At 41.7% G+C, this 18,890-nt stretch overlaps 1 protein-coding gene across 2 annotated transcripts in view; it reads left to right on the forward strand.

Annotated features, from left to right (window-relative positions):
• Positions 1 to 18,890, forward strand: part of pcdh15a (protocadherin-related 15a) — a 194,123-nt gene that overhangs the window by 73,320 nt on the left and 101,913 nt on the right. For both annotated transcript variants that reach the window (XM_047335297.1, XM_047335296.1), the window contains 2 exons: positions 1,471 to 1,485; positions 2,451 to 2,516. In XM_047335297.1, the coding sequence (XP_047191253.1) occupies positions 1,471 to 1,485; positions 2,451 to 2,516 (81 nt within the window). The remainder of the gene's footprint in view (positions 1 to 1,470; positions 1,486 to 2,450; positions 2,517 to 18,890) is intronic.

An 18,890-nucleotide genomic window follows, 5' to 3' on the forward strand; every position in this document is an offset into this window, starting at 1 on the left:
CTCTGCAAATGGAGACATAATTCTTCATCCGCAGCGACTACCACTGAGAGCCGCACATGTGCACCCGCACAAACACACATGCACATTTGCGCCTGAACACACACGCGCAAAACTGACAAAACACATTGTCTGTGAGCGTGTTTTTCATTAGTGCCCACGTGGGCACACCCTTTCCACTTCACACAGAATATTCTTTCAGAGCAGATTTGCACACTTATTTTGATGTTGATTGTATATGTCTCCCGATTGTGAGGTGTGACCCACTTGCTCTGTTCATTCTGTTGCTTTTAAAGGAAAATCCCTCATCCCGCTCTTTCCTCAGCAGATGGTTGCAAGTTTTCTTTTTTTTTTTTTTGACAAAAAAATCACAAAATTCTGCGGATAAAGAGTGCAAGATGTGCATGTGTTGCTGAAAGAGTTCTGATTAGAAAAACGCTGAATATGCTTCCCAACATATTTCCTTGTAGTGAGAAAGGATTTTCACACACGGTGTAAGGAGCGATGCATGTATGTAAATTTCAGCTCTAGTTAAAGTATGTACAAAATACGTCCAGATTGGAATTGAAAAGTAACAAAAAGCTCAAACAGGCAGTGAATGATTGCCTGAAATATTCTATATTTTAGCCCCAGGTTGTCTTCTGTCATTTCTGACATAATTGCCAATTATTGGGAGTATCTGCACTTTGGAAACAGCAATTATTAAAAAAAAAGCAGCAACATAACATCCTGAGTTTTTTTTTATTTTTTATCTCTGATTAATATGCACTTTTAAACCTCCACATTAGTGAACGCTCATGGGCATGCATTTTTAATAAGAAAACAATCCGGTGTTTTGCACCTTGCAACAGGTGGGTAGTTGCATGTCTGAAGTCAGGGAACAGAAGGTGGGTGTGAAACCCTAGAGTGCCGACTGCTGGTGTGTCATTGACCATGTGTCTCTCTTTTCTCTCCATCTCTGATTACATGTAATGTAAGAGTACACCACCTGAAGCTACATGAGATCCGGTATCTTAAAGGATGGAGGCAGAGCGAGAGATGGGACCTTGCGTGTGGGTTCCAGTGCACGTTCATGTTGTTTTACCCGCTTCAGAATACAAGCTCCCACTTCATTTACTGAGAGAAAATGTTTTAGTTATTCATCGATTCATATTATAATGTGAAACTCATCCTCTCTTGTGGAATAGCAGCAAGACGGGAGCTGTTGACCATTTTCTCAAAAAACCTGTGCGCGGTTCACTAACGCCCATCATCTCTCCAGTGAAGGCTTCTACAGTATAAATGATATCCTCCCTGAAGCTGCCTCTCGTTTCGGCTATTTCCTAATATCTCTTCTGTTTTTTTCATGATGATCTTTTTTCTCCTTTCTAAACATCAGAGCTGTTCTTCTACCAACTGTTTTCACGCTTTTTTCTTTTCTTCCATGCTTCTGCTCTGCCTCCCTCTGGCCCCACTAACCCCTGACCCCTTCAGACTGGCAGTACGAGGGTAAGAGGGCAAACATCCGTTGTCTGTTTTCCCTTTTCTTTTATTACATTCATGTATGCTCTTTCCCAGATTCCCAAAGCGTCTTTCTCCCCCTCCTCTCATCCCTGTTGCAAGGCATCTAATCCTCAACTTTCCTCACATCGGCTGCAGAGCGCGTTGCCTTGCAGCACCTACTCCTCTACCCTAGACATCCCCCTTCCTCCCGTCTCCTCTTCTCCACCTCTCCTTCTGCCCCATCTGCTGCTGTCTGTCAAGCTGCCATTACCTGTGTCCCACGTGCTTGTACCATCTAGCTGCTGTGACCTCCATCTGTGAAGCCACTCTCGTGAGTGCTCTGCTTATGAGCTTGCCACACGCTTTGACTGGCCTGCTTGTCTGGTGTCGGCGTCGTCCGGTCCGTTCCTGTTGATGTTTGTGTGGTAGCAGTCATTGGTGCCACCTTCTATGTGTCAACGTGACAGCCAATGGCGTGGCAGGGAAGCACTGATTTCGAGGTTCCTTTCCTCAGACCAGTGACACATTTACAATGTCAGTGATTGTCTTTCTTTGCCATGCTTCAGCTTTTTTGTCGTAAAGCAGTCCTTCAATCCTTCAATGCTTTGAATTTTTTAAAAAAATCTGATATATTTGTATTCATGTAAAACCCTAATCAGAAAAAATATATCTCTAGCTGTCAAATAAATGTAGCAAAAATATTTTCCTTAAAAATGTCGCAAAGAACAAGTATGTATGTCACACTTAAGCACAATACTTAAGTTCTCTAAATGCAAATATAATTTACCTTTGTACGATAACATACTTTGGCTTAAATCGTCTAATCTTTATTTAATTTCTTCAATTATCATTTTTATAAGCTGCCATGAAGCACAGCATGGTATTGGGTTTGCAAAGTAAATTATTAAGACAAAGCAAACAGTATTCAAGCTTCATTTACACTCCTTTGCTTTTTCCCCCTGTGCACGCAGAATGTAAGCTGTCCCGGCCTGGCCCCCCTGCAACCATCGTCACCATCGACGAGGAGAGTCCCAACGGTACGTTGCCCACCTGCGCTCCTCACTTATCTCTACCTCCACTTGATTCTGTATGACAGCATTGGTAAATGCCACTGCACTCAAGTGGTGTGGATAACACTGTTGGGATTGTTTCTTTGCCGCAGCGAGTGTTGCTTTGGCAATGCGATACATATTAACACCTCTCCTGCTGGGACTGTTCAGCGTTGTCGTGCGAGAGCACAGTTGCTCCGCTGATGGCACTCGGGGCAGGTTGGTTACAGGAGATGTTTTGTCAGACATATTGGATTGCCATTTTGATTGTGTTTTGAATTATAGATAAATGAATCCTGCAGTTGTTCTTGGTGTGTGTATTTGTACTGCTCTCCCAGCATAAAGTGGAAGTGTGTGTGTGTGTGTGTGTGTGTGTGTGTGTGTGTCTGTGCGATTGAGTGAATACAGATGGTGTTTGGCACACAGACGTGACATGGGGCTCCATTAATGAGTAGTCTGCTCCCTGCGCAGGTTGTCTTTACTCTGGTATACCTGTGCCGCAGCAGTGCAGGAATCACTGATGTGTGGAGCAGACATGAAGCACCCGAGTGGGTCAGGTGGAACTATTCCGCTCCTTCTTCTCCTTTCCTTCTTCATCTCCTTCTGCCCTTCTCAGTCGCCTGCACCCACTTCTCAGCTCTGTGCGGTGTTCCTCATTACCTCCCTCACCCTCATGTGCCTTTGCTATATGAGTTTTGAGTGTTTGCCATCTGCATTTTGTTGATGAGCGTTTGTGTATGTGCACATAGGGGTGTGTCTGTGTGTGTGTGTGTGTGTGTGTGTGTGTGTGTGTGTGATGGGGAGCGCTGAGTGCTGCTTGGGGAGGAGCTATATGTTCAACGAGGGAATGAGGCATGCGTCTCCCTAAATGGAGCAGGTGTGTGTTTGTCTCACTCAGTTCTCCCTGCAGATATTAGTGCTGCAGGTTAACAGGGTTTAATGAGTAGCTCTCACTGCAGAAAGGATCCAGAGCTTGTTTATGCTGCATGAATATTGTTTCACAGATGCTCCACGTCCCCGCTATATATTCTCCGGGCACTGCTTTGTGCGTGGTAGTGTGTGTCCTGAAAAAAGGGAAATTGTCTGTGCGCACATTATGCGCACACCTCATGTGCATATTTGAATCCCAGGTGTATGATTGGCTGGCTCCGTGTCAGATGAGGCCGCCATTCGTCAGTGCACTTGCTTCCAATTCAGGCTGTCATACTGTCTCCCCTACTTCTTCCTCTCTGTGTGCAGCTGGGATTTGGGGCTTTGATCGATTGCCGGGGGAATGTGTGAGATGGAGGTAGCCAAGCCCGCATCCCAAAGCCCCCCTCGCCCCACGTGCCGACGCACCGTGTGTCAGGGATTTGCGCTAATCTTCCTCATAAGGACTCATTTACCTGGGATACGGGTCTCCTCTGGCTGCACTGGCCTCTTATTTATCTCTCCTTGATGAAACGGCCCAGAGCCCCGTCCTCCCCATAATGGAATGTAAAACAGGCAACCCTCCGTTATTGACCAAAGCAATTATCCTTCTAAATGTGTTTCATCTCTTCTCCTCCATCACACAGAAACCATACAAATGGCACATAATGAATCCCATCTTTTTCAGAGCATTTGCCTTCATATTCATTCATGACAGTGAATGGGAAGGCAAACAACATAATCGCCTGTCTGCCTGGCTTTGTTTGGTGGAGGTCGGAAAAACATAGAATATAAATATATAATCCTGTTTCCCTTTGCCTCTCAGAGGAAACATATCTCATATCAGATCAGTCAATAAAGTATAGGGTTCCCTGTGGACAAGGTGTGTTGCTCAGGAACATGTGCATGTCAGGGCACAATGTTTTTTTCAAACAGTTGTTCGTTCAATGACTTTAACGGGGTGGAATTATATTTGACTCTGTTAAGACAGTAAACTTAGGCACAGGCGATTGAGAAATAAGGCCATTTTCTTGCCTCTGGCTCCGTCTTTTAATTTCCAGCTCGCTACATTTTATTGTTTGAGGTTTTTCCCTTTAAAAAAAAAAAAAAATGGAAAGTCACGAGGGGAAAGCAACCCAGTCGCTCAAATGAAGAGTAACATGTTTAATTTATCCAAGCTGATGCTTCTGCAGACCCACTGACAGGTGCCAGACACAACACACGAAGTCTCACTCTCCTGCGGAGCAGATATCTATTGGGGAGACACAGCATGTTTTCTATGGGCTCCTTTATTTCCTCTATGCTCTAAATCCAAAAGCAGTTAATCAGAATTGAAGAGATTTCTATCACACCGGATCGGCACAGCTGGATATGTGCAGAGTGAAAAGGGGCAGAGCAAGGGGAGAGGGAGAGCGGGAGAAGAGAGTGTGTTTTCTCCCATTGACTGACAGAGCTTCCCACAAAAGCAGAGGGAAATCGTTGTCTCCATAAATGAGGATGCCATCACCAAGCTTTTATCCGATCTCTGCAAATTCATGATTTATATCAACTGAAGCGTATGGGAGTAACAGCTTATATGAGTAACAGCTTATTGGAAATCGGAAATGAATGTTGAATGCTGAAGGGTTTCATTAAAAAGAAGTCAATTTAGCCTTCTTTAATAGGATGCATCTGCCAAGACAGATTCACTCTAAATGCTGATAAATCAACGCAACTTGAGGAACGCACGCCACCACAAGAATGAGGCAATCAAAGTTAAAACCTTCCAAAGGCTGATGATGTAAGTGACCATATGAAGTCACTAGAGCGCGTGCTTGACCTTGGACATCAGCCCCTGGATACACAGCATGTTCTAAACAAATTGTTTAATAGTAATATCCCTGTAATATCTGTGGCAAAATAATGCTTTCGAGGGGTTCCTTTGGTTATTGCCCCTTGTAGGGTTGTCAAATGTATCAATATTACGATCCTTTTTCGATACCACGTTTTAAAAACGATACGATCTCTGTCAATTCAATTTTTCGAAAGTATGGAAAGTGCCGAGGCAGATCTCCAATCAGATTTTGAACTTACGCAAGGCGCTAAAAGAAGCGAGACGGAAGAAAATCAACTGATCCTCAACCTGTGGCTGTGTAGTGAACCCCATCACGTGACTGGAGGCGGAAGCGCAGGCAGGCAGCAGCACGTCTGCAGCCGGTGGGCGACATGTCGCTGTGGTGGGGTAAACTAGATGACCACCATGGCAAGTTCCGAACAAGTAAAAGGACTAATACCACGCTGTAAAAATGCTATGCTTTCTACAATTAAAAGTAAATGCATCACTGCAAGCATAGTCAGGGAAATGCACTTAAAGTATTCAATGTAAAAGTACTCAATTATGCAGAGAAATGTCCCCTGACAGTTATACTATTAGAATAGAATAGAATATAATTAAATAGAGTAGACCTTTATTCATCCCACACCAGGGAAATTTACTCATCACAGCAGCAGAATTATTTACATTATTTCATCAGATTATTATTATTCATTGAAGGTAAGGAAAACATTCAAGAAGAATATTAATAATGTTGGTATGCGATCAGTATTTTACCGTTTTTGCACCTGGATGCCAGCTTTTAATAAAAAAAAAGAAAGAAATTAACAATCGTTTTTGTGTGCTTAGGACCTTTTTTCTTTTTACAGCGGTGTTGATTTTTTTTTTTTATACACTAGTATTGTATCAAATTTTGAAATGTTGGTATCGTGACAAGCCTAGCCCATTGTCTTTGGGCAAGTAACTCTCAGAGCTGGAGTTAGGCGTAGCCAGGGGCCAATGTTTCTCCTCAGTTCAGCCTGATTATATATTTTCACTCATTTCGGAAGTAAATTCATTTACAAAACCATTTAATGTTGAATTTTTTTGTCAGCGAAATGCGTGTCCATTGCAACTACTGGTCTGTGCAGTGTCCCAGTTTCAGCCTGTAGCTGTCGTGATATACCTACTGTAGTCTTGCAGAAACTGTAAAGACAAGCTATTTAATTGTTTCATTATAAGCCCCTCATTAGGGCCACAGTCTCAGCCAGTCTTCAAGCCATGCTAAAGAAAAGTTGATAGTAAAAACTTTATGTTCACTGTGCTAGCTGTTAATATTATGACCTATTAAATGGTGCGGTGCAGAATGAGTGCCAGTATCAGGTCGCATGTCTCGCTCCATGTTAAAGGCAGTTATCATTAGGTATAATGTGAGTCCATTTTCACGTCATTCATATTTTTATTGTTATATCTACAGGTTTTTGGTGAATAAGAAGAAACAAAACGCTTAATTTGAATAAGATAGTGAGAATAAGTCTGACAGCTGCACTGTCAACATGCTCTCCAATGCAAAGCACTCCAAAATACTCAGACCAATCAAGGATGCACTCTTCCGTCCTTGTCTCATCTCTGCCTCTACACAGGCGACTCTGAAGTGCACCAAAGTCAACCACACAAATCTCATCGGATGGAAAATGAATTGACAACCTCTCCACAGTCTGCACGAAGACAAACAAACTGAGAACTTAAACCGTCCACAGCGTTTCAGCCGGGTTTTTTCTGGTTTATTGTCAAGTCTTTGCATTTGCCACCTTAATGGTATGTTTTAGAGCCTGGCAGTATACTGACTTTTAAGGTATATTGATATACTATATAACAAGATGTAAGATGAGAAAATATGTTTTATGTTTAGTGAGCAATTTAGTTTGATGTTGCATCACATGGTTGAGTTATTACCTCTGCCAAGGAGGATATGTCTTCACCCTTGTCCGTTTGTTTGTTGATTGGTTGGTTTGTTTGTAAGACAGATTATTCAATAACTACTTATTCATAAAATTTTGTTGCAGATCCAGGAATTTGGGGGTATTTTTTCTTTTTTAAATTTACTGCCATGCCATTCTCTAGCAGGAACAAATCACCTAAAGTCCAGATGTCCCAGTTTTCCGCCAGCACTTAAACGCAGCATGCATTTGAGAATCACAAAAAATACACAAAAACTACAAGACATATTTCCATAATACTCTGTGAAAGGATGGGCGGATCCAGGATTTCCTTTTTTCCACTTTGACATTTAGACACAGATCGTATTTTGGGATATTTTCACCAATATCCGGGGAAAAAAATGCTTGCATCTTGAATAAAGTAATCAGGCATATTCAGGGGAATGATGTTGTGGCTTTGTCTTGAACATTTAGCCCACTTCATGGAAACTAGCCTTAAAATAACAAGATATGATTTTTGGTCCATATCACCCAGCCCTAGTTTGTTACCTCAGACAAGTGTCCACAGAGCTAGCCTTGACATGGCATTACAAGATTTGCCGGAGGTGAAATGGTGGCAAACGGACAAAATAGAGCGAGTGCCAGTCTGAAACACCATGCAGGTTTCTCCGCTCGGCCAGGATTACCAGCTCCCGTGAGTGGTGCAGACGTTTCTCACGAGAAACATACCAGTTCCTGTGTCTACTGGTTGGCTTCCAGTAGTTGAACAGCATGGAGGCAGCTCTGGAAAGTGTTAGCAGGTTTAAACCATTAATGAGATGAGCGCGAGTGTTTTTTCCTCAACCCCCATGAAACTCATTAGCATCTCTGATTAAAGTTAATTCGATCCCTCTCACTGTTTCTCTCCACCAAGCTTGTCATTCGTTTGCCCACGCTATGTTGTTCCATTCCTCTAATGGGTATATAGTCTGTTTCAAGTCGTTCCCTCTTTCTGTAGAACCTCTGAAAACTGAAATATGGACAGGGATAAATTCTCGGTGAGATAATCTATACGAATCCATCACCCTGGTCTTGGACAGTGGATCCAAAAGCAACTGAATTTGTATGACAGATTTTGTAAATGGAATGTGCACTAGATGAAAAATAAAAGTACACCTCATATATAGCGATACTTCTCCTAATAAAATCTGAACTTTGTCAGACCGGGCTGAGAAGTCTATCATTTTTCCTCCTTTGGTTTTACTTTTTTTTCTTCTTTTTTTTACAAGGTTAGCACAACAGCGGGTCAACGCTCCAGTTAGACACCTCCTAAGCATGAAGCACAATGCCTTACTATGATGAATCTTCAAACCCCTTTAGTCCTGAACACCGCTGGTTTCAGACAATAGTCATTGTCAGCTGGCGATTCGAGTGATGTATGGGGCTTTCAGTGTAGCCCTGTACAAATAGCAAGGGCATAATTTGCAATTCTTTTACCACGTGGGGTGAAAAGACCATGATCCCCTGGCCAAAGACGATAACGAGGCATAGTGCAGAGTTAACTGTTTGGCCCCTTAACTGCCTTTGAGTTTTATAGTCAGGGAATTATGTTTGCCTGGTGTGAAGTTGTGTGTCTCAGGCAAGAATCAGATTCAAGAAAATTCACTCATATACAGTTAAACATGAACGTGACAAATCACACGTCTCTTATCCAAACACAGTCTATCCTCTATCTTACACCAAATGGCTTCCGTGGTGCATTACGTATGCTTCTTGTTGAATCCATTTTCTGCAGACTTGTGCTATAGTGCAACACTTTTTTTTCTTTTTTTTATGCATCCACGTTTAATTGGGCACAAAAGCACAAGGAGACTCATTTAATGAGTGAAGAGCTTAGCATTACTCCTGCCTGTTAATTACAAATGGGATATACAGTATGCACTTTACTGCTCTACTGTTGAACACTGCATGGGAAAATTCTGAAACATGACCTCAAAGTGATGAAAAACAACACCGGTCAGCCAAAACCTTTTAGAAAATCAACGTTAACACTTTACCAAGCTTTAGCTTGAGCACGGACATCCAGTTTGTGCTTCAGCACAGAGGAGGTAGAAACTGAAAGGCTGCTCACTAATGAATCTGCTCCTGCTGTTTGTTTTTAGAAATGAACCTGAGCACTACTGGCAGGTGGGCTGCACAGTGGTGTAGTGGTTAGCAATTTCGCCTCACAGCAAGAAGGTTCTGGGTTCGAATCCCGGTTCAAACCAACCAGGTCCTTTCTGTGTGGAGTTTGCATGTTCTCCCTCCCACAGTTCCTCCCACAGTCCAAAGACTGCAGAATGGGGTTAGGTTGATTGGAGACTCTAAATTTACCGTAGGTGTGAGAGTGAATGGTTTTTTGTCTCTGTATGTGGCCCTGCGATAGGCTGGCGACCTGTCCAGGGTGTACCCCGCCTCTCGCCCAATGTCAGCTGGGATTGGCTCCAGGCCCCCCCCCCGCGACCCTTAAATGGATAAAGCGGTAGTCGATGGATGGATGGAGAGATGGACTCCTGGCAGGTTTGCTAGCGTTAACTGCAGTGATAATATCTTGCCAACAGACTTCAGCCTCAGATCCTAAATCAGTGTGAAGGATCTTTTTTTCCTTCGGGCCCTTTCATAGATGGGATTTTTAGATGAGGCATTAGTCTGGGCCATATAGCCACTGAGTGGTAACAGTCCCATAATGTACAGCAGGCTTTGAAGACAGCTGATATAGTAGGCTATAATCTATATAACCTGTTCACCTTTTCAATGAAAATGGTTTTTTTTATGGACATTGTAACCAATAATCTTTTACAATGTTGCATACATTTTCTACATCGTGCCAAAAAAATTTAAGGTATCAAATTTCTTTGATAATTTGCCCAGGCCTCATCCACTGCCAATGTTCAGTGCCAATGTGTAGGCAGTAGTGTTAAACCCCCTTATTGGAGATGTTCTGATTTCAATTCAAGGATTGGAAATTACTCCAACAGCGGGTCGGGCATTTGCGAGTACACACATCTATTTTTTTTTTTTCTCCCCCACCGGAAATCACTTCTTCTTCGTCGCTCCAAAACAGCAGTTGCACTGTACTGCCACTGGAAAGTGCTGTTTTTAGGGCGGCGAAGAGGAGGGGATTTCTGGTAGTGTAGCGTTAGCGAGACAATATCTCACACTGGAAAGATCCAACAAGTGAAGGCACCAAAAAAAAAACAACCTTATAATAGATTTTTTTTTTTTTTTTGTTATGCGCTGGTCTCGGCCTAAACGCAAAGTCCGGGAATGAGAGATTGTATCGGGAAGGCAAAAATGGTATCAGAGTATCTCTACCCCCAACCACAAACTTTTAACCCTAACTCTAGCACTTAACTCTTACCCTTGACTATAGAGCTGTGCCTTGTCTTGTCCTTTAAACCATTAGACATAAAAACAATCAGTTTCAGGCAGCATGTCTAAAGTATGAAAGACAAATATTTACAAATATTTTTGATACGCTCACAAGACTGGCTCTGATTTTGCCGATCAGGACTTTAAGACTTTTCTGTTCTTCTTGGTAATTGCAACTTTGCAGGAGAGGAAACATCTGGGCTGCAGCTACCCAGCTGCGGAACTGTTGTTCAAACAAAGTGAGCACGGCCATTTTGTGCGCGCGCACACACACACACACACACACACATGCACATAGGTCTCTGTTCAATTCTATGACCACATTCAGTTGTGATGATTGCTAGGTCATCAATATATAATTAGAGCCTAGCTGAAAGGCAGGGATTAGTGCAGAACACCTGCTCCTTGTGCATTAGAGAGCAGAGCAGGAGGGTGGGACACTCAGCGCGGCTCATTTGTACACTACATATAGTTGTGACTAACTCAGTAGTATGGCTTTTTGTTTGGTTTGTGCACCTAGCAAGCCATTATTATTATTTAACCTGATTTACGGTAAACTGACGCTTTTCCATACGCTGAAGGTCTTAAGCAGATCTGAAGTGGCCTGCGAAAGCCTGCACCTCCCGTCTACTTGCCCCTAGATATGACAACTAAACAATTGTTTGTCTTTGGAAGTGGAGAGCATGTTTTGGTGTTTGATGTGCAAAGAAAGACTGCAATTACAGTATATTGTGGAGATAAATGGCCCGCACAATTACCTCTGTTCTTGTGGTAAATCACTTTGTGCTTATCCTGATTATGCTATAGAAACAGGCCTCCCATGTGTTATGCCGCACTTTGTAGTGTTTTGCATGACCATAATTTGATTATCTGCAGTTTTAAATATCAATGCACTAATGTTTGATCAAAGAAAATTGCAACATGCTAACTAAACACTCTATGCACTATGTGTGCTCTCCGTGGTGTGAGCACACAAACCTCACTGCATTATTCAAGCCGGTTTTCCCCTGAACGTGGGGGGATTGTCAACTTAGAATAATTGTGTCATAATAGGATATGTGTTTCTTTAATTCACATCTCTCTCAGGGGATCGCAGTGTTCTTTCATGGCAGCATCCTCCTCTACGTGCGTGCTGAGACTGTAGAGCAGAATGACAGTCGCTTGTCTTCCACACTGTATGTGGCACAGACGAGTGCATGGGGGAAAACATTAATGGTCCTCGTTGGCTTCTTGGTGTGCGGCAATGCAGTAAAAATGTGCTCCGCGAGTACACAAAACGGTGACAGTTGTTCACACATGATGTAATGAGTGAGGTGTTTTTTTATGTAGCAAATCTTCCTTTCATTCTCTAACTCACTTGATATTCGAAGAGATTTTGTTTTGTTTTTTCTCTCACAAAGCCGCAGTGCCAACGCTATAGTCATCAGTGGAGAGATCCTGGAGCTGCCAAGTTTGCTGCCAAGTCTGTGGACACCACAAAATGCTTGGGGCAGTTTAAATGATCCTGGCATTGACTGGCTCGTGCTGTCCCTGCCCTGACATTCAGGTTAATGAAACCCTCCTTGGGTCTTCGGAGTCACAGCTGCTGTCAACAGAAAGGCCCAGGGTTTGTGCTCCGTCATGGCCCCTCCTTATGAAATATTGATTATATATTGTGTATTATACCACAACCCGTCCAACTTATTGGTGTGTGTTGCCTCCAGTATGATAAAGGTAGAAAGAAGAATCTTTTCAATTGTACGGAAACATATATACTATAAACATTCAAGACCTTTATTAAACCCCCAAAGCCCCACTGTTTATAGTGTGTGTGTGTGTGTGCATGCGTGCATGTGTGTGCTTGCCAGCATTTTTCTTTTTCAACCTTAGTCAAACCTGTTCCTAAGGCGTAAGCCTTCTATACAACACATTTGGGAAATATTTCCATCACATTTCTGAGAAAAAAAAACATCTGAAAGGTGTCTGTCTCGTTGGATTTATTTATGATCCTCTCTCCTCTGTCAATACAATAGGGAGCATTCATCAGTTAATTTCCGGCACGTTGTAATGGGATCATGGATTAGTTTAATCTTCGCATTAGGATGAACAGACACTAAAATGATTGGTCATTCATATTTCATGTGCAGATCTCATTTTCGAGCAATACAAATCGGCCCAGCAGAATGCAACGTGTCAGTGGTGAACGGCGACTTTTGTAGAGACGCCAGCAGAGCTGAAGAACCAGCCGCATCACCCACACACACACACATACCAGAACTTCAGCGGTTATTGCGCCAGTGAGTAAATGTACAAGGCTAGGGCTGCGTCTAACCATTATTTTCATTATTGATTAATCTGTTGATTATTTTAATCGATTAATCAATCCGTTGTTTGGTGCATAAAATGTCGTAAGATGGTGAAAAGAATGTCAATCGTGTTTTCCAAACCATGACATGTTTTCTTTTTGTCCACGCACCAAAGATATTTAGTTCACTGTCACAGAGGAGCAAAGAAACCAGAACATATTCAACAGCTGAAATAAGCTGAATCAATTATTTTTCATCAAAACTACTTAAACCTATTAACCGATAATCAAAATAGTTGACAAATAATTTAGTAGTCGATTACTAATCGATGAATTTATTAACTGTTGCAACGTTAGACAAGAATAATGCATACTTTTTCAGGACAGAAGTTGTGGCATATATCTCATAAATGCACGGCCCGTCATGTCTCATTTAGTGCCGTCTGCCTTTTTCTGTGCTGAAAGTCCCCTGCATCTTGCTGCACTCTGCCTGGACATCCTCACCTCTCTGCACTTATCTCTTCCTGGCTGAAGAAGTGTTCGGATTATTCCTTTGAACTGACAGCAAACTTATCAAATGTGTGGTGTTGAAGAAAAAAAAAAGAAGCCTTGTGGTGAATTCAAATATTGACCAATTAATTGACAATGACACACTCCTGGCTCCTGCATTCCCCTGCCTCTGTAAGCAGTCTCGAACTTTCTCCCAGACAACTGGTTCTTTGTAAAGGAGCAAGTGATGTTTACAGAGCAAACAAAATGAGACGAATAAGCACTCACACATTAATCCCAGTGTAATTTGCCCGTTTACATGTTGCTTGATAGCTGATCTCAGGATGGTGGAAGCTCAGTCGGGAGCAACTTCACATGCGCACTCATCTATAGCCAGCTACAGCTCGTCACCAATCGAAGCTCCTGGGATTATCCACAATGCCACGTGCATACACGTCCACACAATCCTGCCTCCCTCGCTGCTTCACAGGCCGCCAGCCTTTGTCAACGGGACGCGGTCACGCCCGAGAAAATGACGAGCGCAACGGCGGCGAGTCAACCTAGCTTCCATAGACATTGTCCTAATGCTGCCACAAGAGGGCAGTACATCGCAAGATAAATGTAAACAGGCAAGATCTCAGGGTGCGATCTCTTTCATAAAATCCAAATAATTTATTTGACCATGCGAATTGTAAGACTTGGCTTTGCTGTTTGCCACTGATGGACAATTTTAAGGAAGTTAAGGCCGAAAGTTTTACTTACGACCACGGAAAGCAAGTTTCAGAATCAAAACTGAGTGACATGCTTTGTCTCTCTTTCTGTCTGTCTGTGTGTGTTTTCACCCCGTCTCCGTAGTACGACCAGTGCAGCCCTAGCACAACAACTATGCAAACAGCGCACACACTCTACACCCAACAAAGAGAGCTGTCCATGGTTCTGAAACAACGGCCAAGCAACAGTCACATGTGTCTTGGCCAAAAGTTTTGTTCCTTTTGGTATTTTTCTATGGATATACAGGAATCTTGAACAGAGGAATCCACAAAAAAACTACTGAGGGGGCTTGGCCTCCTTTAGACCCCTACTGGTGCTGGACCTGCAGTAGGTACAGCTTTCAGCTACAACATTAAAGCCAGTTACCCGTTTTAATGTTGTGGTAATTGTGTAAAGTGCCTTGTTTTCTATCCACAAGACCATGGCGGTGAGCCAAGGCTGAGCCACTCAGTTTTTTTCTCACTATTTTCTTCACTCTTTTTTGATCTCTCTCTGCTTAGCTGGGCATGGAGAGTAGTCATACAATTCCATGGTTTATTACAAATGAAGCGGCGCCGGATGAAATATCCACCAACAGTCAGTCTGACATTTAGGCGGGTGGATACAGTGATGCCTTTTCTTTGTAGGTGGGCATTTTTTCTCAACGTCTGACTGTTTACTCGCAGACATTTTTTGGGGAGAAATCCGCTTAGAGCAGTAAATTGGACTTAACATGCAATAACCTGGTTAGTATAAAAAAAAAGTGTTCTGGTGAGTAATAATAATTCTTTCTGAAGGTTCTCCCTGCCATGTAGCTTGTAAGAAGACTGTAATACTCTAAGTATATTTGTTATATTGTAAATGACACCTCAGCTCGAAGGGATTTTTGGATACATGCCACAATGGGAGAGCATGCTCTTTAGAATAGGAGAACAAAGCTACTGGCAAAAAGAAATCTGGATTCAAGCAGTGTGTACCAGGTTTCTCTTCATGTCTTACCCCAATTAAGGTAACCTTGTTTCACAGCCACACAAGGTTTATCAATGTATACTATTGACGAGAACACATTTATTAGTTGTGGATGTTGTTTTAATGAGCTTACATTGTTAAGAGCCTCGAGTCTGAGTAGCGGAGGCTGTATTGGGACTTTGAGCAATGAAGCGACTGCTAGGTATTCAGACACCACAGTTTCCACGCGAAGAAGCAATCCCCTTTATTACTTTTGTGCGGTTATTGTATAGTATACCTCATGCTTTTTGTAAAATGTGTCACTGTCGCTATTTTTGTCCACATGGGATAACTTGGTACGATGCTAACAGACTATTTTTTGGTAGTGCATTTGTCTTATACAGTGATATATTTTTCCAAAAAACTATTTAACAATTTCTTTAAAATTATAAATTGATTTAAATTTCACAAGGAACATTTATTTCAAAATCATTGATATGCAAACCCCAATTCCAATGAAGTTGGGATGTTGTGTGAAACGTAAATACGATGATTTGCAAATCCTTTTCAACCTATATTCAATTGAATACATTACAGAGACAAGATATTTAATGTTCAAAATGATAAACTTTTAATAGTTTTTTTGCAAATATTCACTCATTTTGAATTTGATGCCTCCAACAACGTTCCAAAAAAGCTGGGACAGGGGCAACAAAAGACTGGGAAAGTTGAGGAATGCTCAAAAAACACCACATTGGAAACAGGTGAGTGTCATGATTGGATATAAAAGGAGCATCCCCGAAAGGCTCAGTCGTTCACAAGTAAGGATGAAGCGAGGTTCATCACTTTGTGAACAACTGCATGAGCAAATAGTCCAACAGTTTAAGAACAATGTTTCTCAATGTACAATTGCAAGAAATTTGGGGATTTCATCATCTACAGTCCATAATATCATCAAAAGATTCAGAGAATCTGGAGAAATCTCTGCACGTAAGCGGCAAGGCCGAAAACCAACATTGAATGCTCGTAACCATCGACCCCTCAGGCGGCCCGGCATTAAAAACCGACACCATTCTGTAAAGGATATTACCACGTGGTCTCAGGAACACTTCGGAAAACCATTGTCAGTTAACACAGTTCGTCGCTACATCTACAAGTGCAAGTTAAAACTCTACTTAAGCTCATCTGAGATAGACTGATGCAAAGTTGAAAAGTGTGCTGTGGTCTGACGAGTCCAGATTTCACATTGTTTTTGGAAAAATCATATAATCATGGATCTGTGAAGGCCCCATTAATGCTGAAAGGTACATAGAGGTTTTGGAGCAACATATGCTGCCATCCAAGCAACGTCTTTCTCAGGGACGTCCCTGCTTATTTCAGCAAGACAATGCCAAGCCCTAATTCTGCACGTGTTACTTTTTTGGAACGTGTTGCTGGCATCAAATTCAAAATGAGTTAATATTTGCAAAAAAAACCCAATAAAGTTTAGCAGTTTGAACATTAAATATCTTGTCTTTGTAGTGTATTCAATTGAATATAGGTTGAAAAGGATTTGCAAATCATTGTATTCTGTTTTTATTTACGTTTTACACAACGTCCCAACTTCACTGGAATTGGGGTTTGTACATCATTTAACAAGCTCAAGAAACACCGCCTGGGCTTCCTGTCAAAACAAAAAACGGAAAAAAAACTAATGTTATTCCTATGCCCTCTTGACAAGTCTGTTTGTATTTGTGAATATTTATCACTCGCTTGCAAAGTCAGAAACAAGGGGGATTAGTTTGCCCAATCCCTTATGTCAAGGCAGTGTACATTTGCAATGAGAATAACTTACAAATTATTGCAAAGGAGTCAGTTCCAATACCAAGGACATATTTCAAACTGACATTCTAGGAATGCACAAATTTGGTCTCCAATTCAGTATCAATCAAGAAGCTCTGGGCTGTAAATCAGGATGTCTTCCCTGATGAAAAGCTTGGTTCCTGAATGGTAAGCTTTGGAGGGACTTCATGTGGCAAGGTTCAGTCTCAACTTGGCCCGTGAAATACACCAGTGTCATGCAGCGGTGGCTTATTCAGTGTATATTACAATGCTTCCATTTTCAGATTTTCGCACAGTGCCCTTCTGCAGCCTGCACACCGGTGAAGAATATGACTTGGGCCTTGTCCAGTTTCACATTACGATAACTTGAAATTTATAGTTACTTACCTTTGCTCTTGATATAAAGTAGCACATGTGAATGGCTATAAACAGCCATGTGAATCAGCTACTTCTGAACAGCCAGAATGTTATTCAAAGCATTTGAGTACCTCCTTTAGCTGAGGCATTGAATACACGCCATGCTATTTATGTGCCACAGTGTATTCATGTAATTGAAGTTGAATCAACATAGCAGAATGAAAAGAAAAAAAAGCACATGCCCAATTTAAATACACATCTTTACGTACAGCATGAGCACATGCAACAGACAAATTATCAGAATAAACCACAAAAAAACGATCTGGTATTTAAGCATTGATAATATTTAAGATTCAGGCCGTCGGTTCTGTCTTCAGTAGAACTAAGACTTAAAATGCTACACAATGACATGAATGCCCTTTGTATCCTGGCAACATTTTTTGTCTTGGTTTCAACCTTTTTAAAGGGATATGGAGGAGCTGGTGAAGGCCTTGGGCTGCCTGGCATACTCGATGCAAGTTACCCTGGATAACACGTGTAATGTACAAACAACAAGTGATGTCAGTGACCTGAGCCAGTGTCATGTGTTGATTTCTAAGGAACCAAAAAAACATGTAAAATATATATATTGGTATATATACCGTAGTTTGGACTAAATAATCAGAGGTTACTTAAGGACATTTCTCTTTTCTGAACAACAGCCTCCCTCAGTCCAGCTCAATTCTTGGAAGAGAAATAATGAATGACGATAGGCTATGCTTTTTATTTTTCCCCAGCAGATGAAGCATCGACAACAACAACTTATTCATACATCCTCTCTTTTTGGAATCAGTGCTGAGGGATTAATGCACAGTTCAGCATCATCAGTTATCTTTGTGTTGATCGTCCTTTCTTTCCCAACACAGTCTCCTGCAGCGAAGCGGCCTTGTGAAAATCACTTGATACGTACCATAGATACCATATCTCCATCCTACAGAGCCTGTCAGTTTTAACATACAGGCATTTACGGTGATGGGAGTAAAACAGAATAGATCAATTAATATAAGTACCCATTAGACCCTTTATTGTGATATAATGGCATCCTCTTAACTATGGCACATGTGGGTGGGACTCATATAATGATCCATCACATTTATTAGTGCGTTAGTTTAAATTATATTACAGACATCTGTTACATCTAGATCTCTTTTGATCATCATGACAGCTGATTCCAGGTTTGAATTATGTTTGAATGAGCAAAATTATAGGAGTTTAGAATGGTTATTCATCATCATTCTTCAGCTCCATCAGTTGATATATTTTTTTTTATGATAGCTACAGTATAATACCTATACTGGCACATACAGTTCAAACACTCAGTACAATACTTGAATTGGTATTATATGCTTTCATAATCAGTGAGAAATGAGGAGATGTGCTCTTCATTTCTGGAAAGTGATGCCAAAAACCCTTTGGAGGGTGAAAATACCAGTTTCATTAAAACCAACCAGCATTAACAGCAGGCGCAATACATCACCAGAGAGAAGTGTGGCCACAAATCTGTGGGAGCAGGTAGCAGTAGCCATAATTGACAGCCAACCAGCCCAAGAGGTTCCTTTTTCCAGCCTTTTGAGCATGTTTATCATTTGCAAATCAGCCCGGATCCCGCAGAGGATCTGTAAGATGTTGCTTTAATTATACTT

Source organism: Scophthalmus maximus, chromosome 10, assembly GCF_022379125.1.
Source record: "Scophthalmus maximus strain ysfricsl-2021 chromosome 10, ASM2237912v1, whole genome shotgun sequence".
Taxonomy (NCBI): domain Eukaryota; kingdom Metazoa; phylum Chordata; class Actinopteri; order Pleuronectiformes; family Scophthalmidae; genus Scophthalmus; species Scophthalmus maximus.